The sequence below is a fragment of the Rana temporaria genome, chromosome 1 (assembly GCF_905171775.1).
Source record: "Rana temporaria chromosome 1, aRanTem1.1, whole genome shotgun sequence".
Taxonomy (NCBI): Eukaryota; Metazoa; Chordata; class Amphibia; order Anura; family Ranidae; genus Rana; species Rana temporaria.
Genome location: NC_053489.1, coordinates 77,658,971 through 77,673,388, shown reverse-complemented (window position 1 = coordinate 77,673,388; position 14,418 = coordinate 77,658,971). Strand labels below are relative to the sequence as shown.

General features: G+C 43.8%; 1 protein-coding gene across 1 annotated transcript in view; it reads right to left on the bottom strand.

The window, feature by feature from the left end:
• MTREX (Mtr4 exosome RNA helicase) overlaps positions 1-14,418 on the bottom strand; it is a 116,883-nt gene that overhangs the window by 73,947 nt on the left and 28,518 nt on the right. Inside the window, exons 9-13 of the mRNA XM_040339450.1 lie at positions 6,919-7,017; positions 6,727-6,829; positions 4,558-4,689; positions 2,336-2,415; positions 1,945-2,055 (exon numbers count right to left, since the gene is read on the bottom strand). Of these exons, the coding sequence (XP_040195384.1) occupies positions 1,945-2,055; positions 2,336-2,415; positions 4,558-4,689; positions 6,727-6,829; positions 6,919-7,017 (525 nt within the window). The remainder of the gene's footprint in view (positions 1-1,944; positions 2,056-2,335; positions 2,416-4,557; positions 4,690-6,726; positions 6,830-6,918; positions 7,018-14,418) is intronic.

Genomic DNA, 14,418 nt, shown 5'->3' with positions numbered 1-14,418 from the left:
TATACAAGTAGCGCCAAGTCACAACTGAGTATAAAAGAGCAAAGAGTCACCTCCAAGTGTAGCAATATGGCTACATTTAAAGGAGTTGTAAAGGACATTTTTTTTTGCTGAAATGACTGTTAACTATTATGTCTCTATACCCTGTAAACTGATTCCTTTTAAAAATGATTAAAAATAGATAAAAATCAATCATATTTCATATAGCGGTTCATTTGCTCTACTGCAGGGTAGTGTTCCTGGTCACGATTGCAGACTGACAGCAATGAGAGCCGGCGGTGTGGGGGACGGTCTATTAGGAAAGCTTTACCCCGGATGCCTGTATACTTGGATGTGCCTCTCAATCATCAACCATGCGAGTTGCTAAATGTTGTACCTTCATTAAATGTAACCATATTTCTACAGGCGCCTCTTCTCTTTTATACACTGTAGCTCCTGCTGGATTTTGCTTCTACTCCCCTTGTGGAGGCTGCCATTTGTGGATGAACATTTTATGGTTACACAACCTGGTCACATTGCTATAATCTTTTTATATGGACTATAAACTGAAGGATTTAGGAATACATTTTTATGGAACAAATCATTTGAGTTTCCATTATTTCTTATGGGAAAATTCGCTTTGATATACAAGTGCTTTGGATTACAAGCATGTTTCGTTTCCGGAAACAAATTATGCTTGCAATAAAAGGTTTTACTGTATATGCAATGACAGATCATGCAACATTTAGATTGCACACAGGTGGACATCGTTTCACCAATTATGTGACTTCTGAAAGTAATTGGTTGCACCAGAGCTTTTTTTGGGCTTCATAGCAAAGGGAGTGAATACATATGCACATGCCAATTATCAGTTTTTTATTTCTGAAAAATAATTTTATGTATATTTTTTTTCTAATTTTACTTCACCAACTTAGGTTATTGTGTTCTGATGCAACACATAACATATCAGATTAAAAAAACATTGAACTAAAGGCTGTAATGTAACAAAATAGGTAAAAAGGGGGTGAATGCTTTTGAAAGGCACTGTACATAGCAATACAATATAAAAGTTCAAATGCTGATATTTGACAGTTTAGATGCTGAGAATACAGACCAAAGGCGGATTTCCACTTATTGCCAAGCAAATCTATATTGATTTACTTTCTGGAAATTGCTTCACCAATTGAGAAAATTATGATGAGAGCCCCAAAGTGTGCAATTTAAAAAAAAAAAAAAAAGTCTATAATGGCAGGTAGTCGATTTGTTTCTATAATGACAAAATCTGTTTTAGAAGACAGCAAAAAGGGCAGCCATATGCCTATGAAGGCCGAATTAGCAGCACAGCCAGATACCGATCACTTGTGCTCAAACGTTATCTAAACCGGCCCCAATCAGCCAATGGTTATCTAATGACTAGAATCCATATTCAGAAAATTACTTTTTCTCTGTACTGGATACAATGGGGGAAGGGTTAGAACATCTAATGGTTTATTTTCCTCTTGGAACCACAGAAAGTCTGCAGAATCCTACCATTGGAACACAGACAGCATAACATTTTGACAGCTAGCAACTCTTTCCCAATCATCTAAAAAGCTACCACTAATGCTTCTTTCACACTATTGGTAACCGACCCCCTGAAACGCAATTTGCGATGAAATGTTTTTCAGAACAGAGCAAGGAGGTTACCAGGCGATCAGGATGTGATACGGCCACCTCCTAATGCCAGTTATTCTGCATGCAAAGGTAAAATTGCCGCACTGCAAAGCATCACTGCAATGTGTGCTGCTCCGGATGGCGGGTTATCAGTAAAAATGCGGATCAAATGCCTGTTTTTTCCACCTGTGTGAAAGAAGTCTAAGGCAGTCAGGAAAAATTATAGATGTTATACCCTTCACAATATAAAAAAAATGTTGTGGAGATCTGCTTCAGTTACTTCACGATACACAAATAATTGTGCCTCTTTCTTACCTTTAGCAAACCTTCTGAGAATAGAATCTCGATGGTCTCTTTGAGTATGGGCAGCAATCCTCCATGATGGATCCCAATACCTCGCTTCAGAAGGGGAAGGACATGCTCCACCTAGAAATCCAACACAGGGTTGGGGATGAAAAAGCTCTCATTGCATTTTTGCTGCATAGAAGAATGTTGTCAAGCATACATAAAAAGGGACCCGGGAAGAGGAGGATACAGGCTGCTCTGTGCAAAACCAACTGCACCGAGGAGGCAAGTGTAACACGTTTGTTAAATATAATTTTTTTAAACTAGCCTTTACAATCACTATAAAGAAAAGCACACAGACAAAAAATAAACAAAACACAATTTATACTAAATTATTTTCCCTGCAGATCTTAGGGCATACCTGTGGAAGCTTCTTATCCTCATCTGACAGACAATCTATGGCGTTATTAAACACTTCCTCCACCATCTTCTTCTCCTCATCTATGTCAAGATATGGAAATGGTTACGATGACAAAAAAGTAAGTTAAAAAACAGAACAACGAACATATGACATCCTTTAACCACTTCCGGAACTGCCGCTGTCATGTCATTTATATGTCAGTACTTTGACGTTGAATACCGTTATGGCAGCAGATAACTGGCCTAACACCAGTATTTTTAAAAACAGAGAGTGGTCCGCTTTCAGATAAAAGTTGTCTTTGCTGCGGATTCACCGCAAGATCACTTTTAATCGGCGGCGGGAGAGGTGCCCACCCCCCTCCCACCACATCCCGTTCATCTCCATCGCTTACCAGAGCAGTCAGTAGCGGCAGACACGATCCGATCCTTTCCCCTCAGAGGCTTGAAGTGAGTGAGGGAATTATTGCCCCAACTCGACTTCATATCCTTGGATGACGGAAGCGAAGTCAAACGTCATTTCCGCCCAATGGTCTTGAGAAAGTTATCTTTTTTTTTTTTTATAAAAATAAGATTTTTGCCATTTGCATTTAAGTGTAAATATGTGTAAAGTGTAAATATGAGGACTTTTTGACCCTAGATCTCACATAAGTCTATTAAAAAAAAAAAAAAAATGCGCTTGTAAGACCGCTGCGCAAATACGGTGTGACAAAGTATTGCAACGACCGCCATTTTCTCCTCTTGGGTGTCTGGGTGAAAAAAATGTGGTTTGAAGTAATTTTCTAGCAAAAAAGCCTGATTTTTGTAAATACCAAGTGTAAAAAAATAGGCCCGATCCCTTAAAGCCCATCAAGGACCCATTACTCAATGCATGAGCAAGCAGGCTGCCCATCAATATACTGGCCTGTCTTATGGTGAGATCATCAACATGCTGGTGTTTAGGTCATAAGTTACATAGAAACCACCTTACAGGACAAGATAGATGCGAGTCTGGGATCAATTCAAGTCTTAACCACTTAAGGACCGGACCAATATGCTGCTACATGACCCAAGGGGTTTTTACAATTCGGCACTGCGTCGCTTTAACAGACAATTGCGCGGTCGTGCGACGTGGCTCCCAAACAAAATTGGCGTCCTTTTTCCCCCACAAATAGAGCTTTCTTTTGGTGGTATTTGATCACCTCTGGTTTTTATTTTTTGTGCTATAAACAAAAATAGAGCGACAATTTTGAAAAAAAAACAATATTTTTTACTTTTTGCTATAATAAATATCCCCCAAAAACATATATAAACATTTTTTTTTCCCTCAGTTTAGGCCGATACGTATTCTACCTATTTTTTGAAAAAAAAAAAAAAAAAATCGCAATAAGCGTTTATCGAATGGTTTGCGCAAAATTTATAGCGTTTACAAAATAGGGGATAGTTTTATTGCATTTTTATAAATTTTTTTTTTTTTTTTACTACTAATGGCGATCAGCGTTTTTTTTCGTGACTGCGACATTATGGCGGACTCGGACAATTTTGACACATTTTTGGGACCATTGTCATTTTCACAGCAAAAAATGCATTTAAATTGCATTGTTTATTGTGAAAATGACAGTTGCAGTTTGGGAGTTAACCACAGGGGGCGCTGTAGGAGTTGGGGTTCACCTAGTGTGTGTTTACAACTGTAGGGGGGTGTGGCTGTAAGACTGACGTCATCGATCGAGTCTCCCTATAAAAGGGATGACTCGATCGATGCAGCGCCATAGTGAAGCACGGGGAAGCCGTGTTTACATACGGCTCTCCCCGTTCTTCAGCTCCGGGGAGCGATCGCGACGGAGCGGCTATAAACGAATAGCCGCGCCGTCGTCCCGGATCGCTCCCTGAGGGAATCCGACCGCCGCATGATATGTAGCGGGGGGGGGGGGGGGGGGGGGGGGGGGCGGATCCCGATCGGACCCCCGACCCACGTCTAGGCAGGCACGTACAGGTACGTTGATGTGCCTGTCCGTGCCATTCTGCCGACGTATATGTACATGCGTCGGTCGGGAAGTGGTAAATGCAGCCAAGGATAAGAGGAAACGAATGCTTAATGTATCAGTTATGAAGGTTACAGAAATAAGTTTACCCACTTCTATAACATGTGGGCACTGGGCAGCATAACTTTGCATTTCTAGAAGACTAGGTTGGTGCTTGTATGGACAGCCATCATTGGAATGCATACAATATAGCTCACTCAATTACCAGAGTTGAAGTCCAGCTTGGACATTTGCAGTGCATAGGCCTCGCATTCCTTCTTGCTGAAACTGAAAATGATAACTGGCTGAAAGTTGCGCTCCATAATCATCTTGACAATCTTGAACACATTAGAGGGTCCTGGAAGGAGAATGACATCAAGTATTAGTGATGATCACATTTCAATATTACCCCGGGAGCAATACAGGAGGTCGGGCACACATGGACTGGATTATACCTCTCATGCGAAGGTGATAGAGGACTGTAGTCCAAGAGAAAACAAATGCAAGCTTATCAAAACAAAAACTGCTTCTAACAAACATTACCACTATTAAGATTTCTTTATAATCCTCTTAGAATACATCAACTGCTCACAATCAGTATGAACAGGCTGATCTGCAATTTAAAATTCAAACCATCCAGTTAACAAAAAAACAAACACTTACCTTCAGTCTAGAGTTGTCCCCGCAGTAATACCGCCCCCCCCCCCCCAGACTTCCAGATTGAATGACAACTAGTGCCATTCAACCCACTTTCCTTGAGCCTAGGCCGTCATGGACCGCTTCCTCCCTGGGACAGAGGAAATGTATTGCACTGAACAGGGCTTGTGTGCCATATCAGTGCGGTTCAGGGCAGCAGTAAAGACCACAACCAACTATCGCAGGAGGTGAAGAACTGGGGAGGTCACCAGACTGGCCAACAGACCCTTAAAAAGATAGCCGCCCCCCTCCATAAACTTTGTTTAAAAATGACTTTGGCTTGAAAGTATCTGCAGCCTGGCTTGGGCTAGAGAGGGAATAGGTTAGAATCCCTCTCATGCCTCATGGCTATCTGGAGTGGTGAAATCAGTTATCCTACATTTCTGCCATGATGTCAGAACAGGAAAATCTCCACAAAAGGAGGCACAAAACGGGGGGGGACAACACGACACACACACACACACACACCTCACCAGTAATTGAACCCAGTTGGTGGCTTTTAGGAAAAAAAAAAAAAAATATGAAAAATGTCTGAAGGAAACCATACGACCTTCAGAATAAGCACAAGGCTGCCAGCCCAGCCTCTAATTCCAGTGTTCCTCAACCAGGAAGCCGACAGGTAGATCACATGGACAAATGCAGAGATAAGCAGAGAAGCGGCTGGTATACTAATGGCTATAGCACGCTGTTCCCCACCAGCCCCTCATACCCTCCTGTCCATCCCCGATGCTTGTACAGTATGTGACAATCTGGAAACAGGAGAGCCCGGCAGGGAACAGCACACCACTGGAGGAGGTATGAAAGCGGCCTTTGAAGCCAGAAATAAACTGGTACTGTTGTGTGCTCAACAGCCTGTGTCCCATTCAGTGCCGTGCCGTGCCCCCCCATGTAGTGTGCCCTCCTGAGCCCCCACCCCACCCCCCCCCCCTTTCACACACACACACACACACACACACACACACACACTTTATCTCAAGTTGGACCTACAATGAAACATCTCTGCAGAAAAAGAGAGCACAAGTTTGACATTAAATAGGTATGTTTTAATATTTATTTTATTTAATGCCATTTCTAAAAATATTTGTCATTAACCACAGCTCTCTGATCATACCAATGTTCTGTGAGCTGTACATGTGACCATAATTTCGTGGGGTTTCCACAAGATAGCAAACTTTTTACCAGGGGTCTATAAATGGTTAAAAAGGTTGAGAAACACTGCTTAAGTGTCCTTTCACACGGGCGGATCCCGTGATGATCCGCCCCGCGAACATCCGCTTGCTCAGCGGGGATCCCTCCGTTGATCCCCGCTGAGCCGGCGGAAACCAGGGCGGTCCCTGCACACTGGGCAGGGACCACTCTGTCAGATCTCCGCTTTTCCCGATGGGGGATCGGATGAACACGGACCGTCTGTCTGTGTTCATCCGATCCGCTCTGCAGACGGATGGAAAAAAAAAAAAAATAGGATTTTCCTCCGTTTGCAGAATCGGATGATTGCGGACACTGATGAGATCGGGTGTCAACGGATGTTCATCGGCGGACACCCGCGATCTCATATGGGTTTAATGTATGTCCCTTTTTCATCCGTACACGGATGGATGAAAAAGCGGACATACGGTCCGAAAGGGGCCTTAAGCTGTACAAAACAGGTATCAACAGATAAATACGATTGCTTTGCATAAACGCCAGTGGCGGACAGTACCTTTTGTTCCTCCTCTACGTCCTTTTTGGTCTCCCTTGGAGGCCTCCCCAGAATCCCTTAGTACCTGCATTGCAGTATTGAAGTTGTCTTCTCGGAAATCACCCTAAAAAAACAAATCAAAAAGTATTTTTTTTTGCACTTTGATTCAACTGTACCATATACTATAGCGACTAGATTATAGTACCAACTTACATTCTCATCCACAACAAGATGGAGGCCATCTCCCCCTGCAGGAAAAATGTAATGCTGCAGGGGAGTCGGGCGATAATCCGTATAGACCACATGACAAGGCTAGAAATAAAAAGAAGAAGTTACAAACATTAACAAATACCATATCAGCACAAAAAACTCCAAACAAAGCACACACACACAAAGCTCTAAGGCCCCAAACAAAAAACTGACAGCTCTGCAAAAGCCGCTGTACCGCTCTCCCTGCTGCAGCCATGAGATGCATGCCCCTGCTCAGCCCTTGGGAGGTGGAGCATCCGGAGGTCCCTCAGGCAACATATCTCCTCTGTGTGAAGGAAACGCCAAAACGGACCAGGGACCGCCTTTAGAGGGGGGAACTCCATCTCTCAAGGGCTGACCGGGAAAAATATATTTTTTTCAAAATGGCCAGTCTTCGCTTATAGGGCAATAAATAAAAACTGCAGAGGTGATCAAAAACCACCAAGAGAGAGCAATTTTATTTGGGTGCAGCGTCGCACGACCACGCAATTGTCAGGTAAAGTAACGCTGTGCCGTATCGCAAAAAGGTGTCCGCTTTCAAAAACAATATATTAGTTTTGGGAGTTAGGTCATCTTTGGGCCTGAAAATATATTTCTGCAACAAAAAACGCAAAAATGCCTCTGGCAGCAAGAGGGTTTGGCCAAACAGTGCATTAAGTCTGCTTTTTAGTTGGAGACATCCTGTAACATTACTCCACTACTCAACTTTGTGAAAGTGAACACAAGTGTATGCAGAGGAAGTAAAAGGAACCTTAGTAAATACGTGCAGGAATCTGTGCAAAATTGTAAAAGAACATTAATCAGCCTAACTGAAGGAAAAAAAAAAAAATGAAAATAAAATCTAAAATGTTTAAGCGCCATCTATTGGTTGAACATTGCAGTTCCAACGTTTCTGTACGGCATCTGTTATATACAAAATGGCTCCATCTATTGGTTTAGCATTACTACAGCACTCGAAAATGCAACCCCACAGCGCCATCTATTGGTTAATTAACATTGCATTTCCAAAGTCCCTAAGCAGTTTCCCTATTGGTTAAATACAAACTATATGTCAAAATTTTACTAATAGGGAAACTGCTTAGGGACTTTGGAAATGCAATGTTAGTTTCCCTATTAGAAAAATTTTGACATATACTGTAGTTTGTATTTAACCAATAGGGAAACTGCCTAGGAAATTTGGAAATGAAATGTTAATCAACCAATAGATGGCGCTGTGAGGTCCTTGCATTTGAGTGCTGTAGTAATGCTAAACCAATAGATGGCGCTAAGTGCTTCTTTAGTAAAATTTTGACATATAGTTTGTATTTAACCAAATAAGCACTTAGCGCCATCTATTGGTTTAGCATTACTACAGCACTCAAATGCAAGGACCCCACAGCGCCATCTATTGGTTGATTAACATTGCATGTCCAAAGTCCCTAAGCAGTTTCCCTATTGGTTAAATACAAACTATATGTCAAAATTTTACTAAAGAAGCACTTAGCGCCATCTATTGGTTTAGCATTACTACAGCACTCGAAAATGCCAAGGACCTCACAGCGCCATCTATTGGTTGAGTAACATTGCATTTCCAAAGTCCCTAAGCAGTTTCCATATTGGTTAAATACAAACAATGTCAAAATTTAACTAAAGAAGCACTAAGCGCCATCTATTGGTTTAGAATTACTACAGCACTCAAATGCAAGGACCCCACAGCGCCATCTATTGGTTGATTAACATTGCATTTCCAAATAGTAATGGTGATCAGCGATTTTTAGTGAGACTGACATTGTAGTGGACAGAAGGGACACTAGAATTTTTCTTTTTGGGACCATTAACATTTATAATAGTATTCCCCTACCCCATTCCATAAAATTCAAATTGTTAACCACAACATACAAGGCCATTCACATTCTCCCCCCCCCCCCCCTCCCCACATCTACATCACCAACCTCATCTGCAGAAATTCGCCCAAATTGCCCCATCCACTCCCAGGACCTCCTGCCGTTACCCCCTCCCATGCTCGCCTTCAGGACTTCTCCAGAGCCTCTCCTATCCTCTGCAACTCCCTGCCCCGGTAAGTCCAATTAGCCCCAAACCTTTAGGAGATCCCTGAAAACTTATTCAGTGAAGCATATCCCACACCCATTTAACAACTGTCCCCGAGCCACCCCCATTAAATCATTCTCCGCAGCCATTACCTTTTGTACCACCACCCCCTCCCTTTCTGAGGAGTGATCGTGGGTCGCGCACGCCCCCTATAGCTCTTAAAAGCAGCCGCAGTACACCTACTGCAATAGGTGCAGCTGTGCCAACCTGCTGCAGTATGACGTTGTTAATCAGAGTAAACCATCAAGTCAATTAAACTCCTGGGGTAATGATGTGGTCAGTTAAGTAGCAGAGAGGGTTGTTAATTTCATTAACGCCAAAGCAGCTGAAACTGATTAACAGGTACACACTAGATGGGCAACAATGAGACGACCTCCAAAACGGGAATCGTTTTACAGGTGGAAGCCATTGACACTTTTCCCCCTACCTTTTCTGACCGTTTTTAACTAGTTTTGCATTTGGCTAGGGTCAGTGTCACTACTGACCTTAGGCTTTCACACTGGAGAGGTGCGCTAGCAGGATGGTAAAAAAAAGTCCTGCTAGCTGCATCTTTGGAGTGGTGTGTATACCGCTCCTGCCCATTGAAATCAATGGGACACCGCGGCTATACCGCCGGCAAGCACCTCTGCAGAGGCACTTTGCGGTGGTTTTTAACCTATTCTCGGCCACTAGTAACAAAAAAAAAAAAATATAGAAGGAATCGAAGGTATTAAATATTAACAGCACAGAAAATAATTACGGCTCATTCACACCTGTGTTAGAAAACACGATATGAATTTTCTTGAAATAGCATGTTGTGTTATCGTGCTTTTGATGCATTGTGTTAAAACCATGTAATGCATTTTGCCCGTTTTCCTTCCTCATTCACCTGGAAAAAATGGACAGGTGCTGCGTTTTTGGTATGCTACTATTGACTACAAAAAGGAAAGTATTTAATTTTTTTTTATAAATATATAAATATATAAATATATATATATATATATATATATATATATATATATATATATATATATTAGGGCTGTGCGTTAAACGTGATGTTAACGCAAACCCATGTTAACGCCGTCAATATTTTTATCGCGCGATTAACGCAGGAGCCCTCGGGGTGGACATGCAGAGTGTGCAGCGCGGCTTACCTTCTCGCTGGATTCACAGGCAAGTTACTCACCTTGTCCCTGGATCCAGCGATGCCACCCCGCTGTGTGATCGAGCGGGTCCTCCTTGCTTGGCGGGGCCTCCTCGCTCGATTCACAGTGCCTGTGTGCCGACGAGCTCCGTTCCCTGCGACGTTACGACGCACGGGAGCGGAGAACGGCGCCAAATTTAAAAAAGTAAACAAACACAATACACACAGTATACTGTAATCTTATAGATTACAGTACTGTATGTAAAAAATACACACCCCCCTTGTCCCTAGTGGTCTGCCCAGTGTCCTACATGTTCTTTTATAAAATAAAAACTATTCTTTCTGCCTGAAAAACTGTAGATTGTCCAAAAGTGTCCCTTTATGTCAAAAATGGTTTTAGATCAGCTAGAAAACAGCGATAATAAATTATAATCACTTGCAGAATTGTGCGATATTTGTGGGGAAATTCGTCATAAATTAGAGCGATTAATCGTGAGTTAACTGACATTAATACGATTAATCGCGATAAAAAAATTGTAATCGTTTGACAGTATATATATATATATATATATATATATATATATATATATATATATACTACAAATATGTCAGCTTTAAGAAATTCATTGGTGCCACCTATTGGTCTACTTCTTTCCCTTTCCGTAAACAAAGAACTTCTTTGGCGCCCTCTATTGGTCTAATATAATACTTCACTCTCAACCAAAAAAATAATCTTCAGTGCCATCTATTGGTTACTTACTTACAATACACATTTCTGAACCCCACTACAACTCTTGGGCGCCATCTATTGAACAATTACTAAAGCACCTTTCTGAATGTGTTGGTTTAAACACTAAGGCTAGGTTCACATCACGATTTTTACATCCGATAATCGGACCGTTAAATCGGATGGAATCGTATATGACAAAATCGTATCAAATCTGATGCGGATCAAATCGGATGCACTTGGGGACCTACATTAATGAATGGATACGTTTTGCCATACAGATTTGTACGATTTCAAACCTAAAATCGTGAGAACAAGTAGGATGATAAAATCGTGGTGTGAATGCACCCCAAGACACTAACATTAAGACAATATATATTCATAGTAATAGTTCAATAGATTGGTGCCAAAGAGTTCTAGTGGGGGTTCAGAAATGTGTATTGTAAATGTCCAATAGATGACGCTGAAGACATTTTTTGGTTGAGAATGAAGTATTATATTAGACCAATAGATGGCAGTGAAGAACATATTTTGTTTAAGGAAAGAAAAAGAAGTACACCAATAGGTGGCGCCGATGGGTTAGATCAGGGGTCTCCAAACTTTTTACTTCGAGGGCCACATTCTATATTTTACACATATTCGCGGGCCGGAAACATAATTTATAAATAAATCCACAGTAGAAATAGAATAGAATTTGACTTACTGCTGACAGCAAGATTGAATGGTGCTCCTCTATTCTTTGCTGGCACCTAAACGCTGGAGCATCATGCAGCGGGGCTAAACTTCCAGCGTGCATGAGGCTTTACATCCGTGTCACCATCATCTGTGTCCCCATCAGTCTCTCCATTCATCTGTGTCCCCATCTGTGTCCCCATTCATCTGTGTCCCCATCAGTCTCCCCATCCAACTGTGTCACCATCATCTGTGTCCCCATCAGTCTCCCCATTCATCTGTGTCCCCATCAGTCTCCCCACCCAACTGTGTCACCATCATCTGTGTCCCCATCAGTGTCCCCATTCATCTGTGTCCCCATCAGTCTCCCCATCCAACTGTGTCACCATCATCTGTGTCCCCATCAGTCTCCCCATTCATCTGTGTCCCCATCAGTCTCCCCATCCAACTGTGTCACCATCATCTGTGTCCCCATCAGTCTCCCCATTCATCTGTGTCCCCATCAGTCTCCCCATTCATCTGTGTCCCCATCAGTCTCCCCATCCAACTGTGTCACCATCATCTGTGTCCCCATCAGTCTCCCCATTCATCTGTGTCCCCATCAGTCTCCCCATCCATCAGTCTCCCCATTCATCTGTGTCCCCATCAGTCTCCCATTCATCTGTGTCCCCATCAGTCTCCCCATTCATCTGTGTCCCCATCATTTTCCCCATCCATCTGTGTCCCCATCCATCAGTTTCCCCATCCATCTGTGTCCCCATCCATCAGTTTCCCCATCCATCTGTGTCCCCATCCACCTGTGTCCCCATCAGTCTTTCCATTCATCTGTGTCCCCATACATCTGTGTCCCCATCAGTCTTCCCATTCATCTGTGTCCCCATTCATCTGTGTCCCCATCAGTTTCCCCATTCATCTGTGTCCCCATCAGTCTTCCCATTCATCTGTGTCCCCATCAGTCTTCCCATTCATCTGTGTCCCCATTTATCTGTGTCCCCATTTATCTGTGTCCCCATTTATCTGTGTCCCCATTCATCTGTGTCCCCATTCATCTGTGTCCCCATTCATCTGTGTCCCCATTCATCTGTGTCCCCATCAGTCTTCCCATTCATCTGTGTCCCCATCAGTCTTCCCATTCATCTGTGTCCCCATTTATCTGTGTCCCCATTCATCTGTGTCCCCATTCATCTGTGTCCCCATTCATCTGTGTCCCCATTCATCTGTGTCCCCATCATCTGTGTCCCCATCATCTGTGTCCCCATCATCTGTGTCCCCATCATCTGTGTCCCCATTCATCTGTGTCCCCATTCATCTGTGTCCCCATTCATCTGTGTCCCCATCATCTGTGTCCCCATCATCTGTGTCCCCATCATCTGTGTCCCCATTCATCTGTGTCCCCATTCATCTGTGTCCCCATCAGTCTCCGCATTCATCTGTTTCCCCATCAGTATCCCCAAAAATTGGTGTCCCCATTAGAGCCCCCCCATCATTTATCCGAGTCTCCCTGCACATTTGTGTCCCCATCACAGCCCACCCCCGCCTGCATATTTGTGTCACCATTAGAGCCATCAGCCCCCCTCCTCACATGTTTGTGTCCCCATAAGAGCCACCAGCACCCCCACATTTGTGTCCCCATCAAACCCCACAGATATTTGTGTCCCCATCAGAGTCATCACCCCCCCCCCCACATTTATGTCCCCATCTGAGTCATCACCCCCCCCCCCCCATATTTATGTCCCATCAGTCATCAGCCCCCCCCCCCCATTTATGTCCCCATCAGAGTCATCAGCCCCCCCCACATTTGTGTCCCCATCAGAGTCATCAGCCCCCCAACATTTGTGCCCCCATCAGTCTACAACCCCCCCTCCACGTGTGTCCCCAGCAGAGTCATCAGTCCCCCAAAATTTGTGTCCCCATCAGTATGAAAAACCCCCTCCACGTGTGTCCCCATCAGAGTCATCAGCCCCCAGATGTTTGTGCCCCATCAGCGCCATTCAACCCACCCCCACACAAGTGTATAAGCCCCCCTCCTTGCATGTGTCCAGCGCGTCTCCACTCTCCATCACTGGCTGTGCACTGCAGACCTGCTGCATCTCCCGACTCCCGCCCCGCTGGTATTACACACTCGTTACTGGTTAACAGCGAGGCGGGAGCAGGGAGGCGGCAACAGGTCTGCCCTAAACACCTCATTGGCTGCTGGGATGCCGTGGTCCCAGCCAGCAGCCAACACACACAGTGAGACGCCGGGAGGGATTGCGGGACCTGCGCTGCATATTGCCTGGGGCGAATATGCAGCGCAGGTTCCACAACTAACAGGGGAACTAAGGATTCACGCTGCGGGCCGGAATAAATGGCCTGGCGGGCCGGATGTGGCCCGCGGGCCGTAGTTTGGAGACCCCTGGGTTAGATTAAAGGGGTTGTAAAGCCAAAAATATTTTCCTCTTAAATTAAAGTCTGACAGTAGCTGATAAAGTAAAAAGTAATGTTTTGCATTATAACTAGTTTGATACCTGTTAAAATCGAGCCGTTTTATTCACCTCCGTCACTCCTGAATCATTCTCACTGACTTCCTGGTTTGCGGTGCGCATTCATTCTTGCTACATCACGGCCTAATGGGAACTACAGTTCCTATTAGGCTTAGCCTCCATGCCTGTGAGGGATAAGAGAGCATCTTCACGCAGGGCTGTAGTCATAGGGAGGGGGTGAGCACATTCTGCTTTCCACCATGCAAAACGGCTCAGATGCTGGTGGAAAGCAAGAAGAGGAGTGACAGGAAATGGCATTTTCAAACCTGGATTACTGTATTTTGGAGGTCAAAAGGAAAAACAAGGTAAGTGATATTTAAATGCTCTAGCTT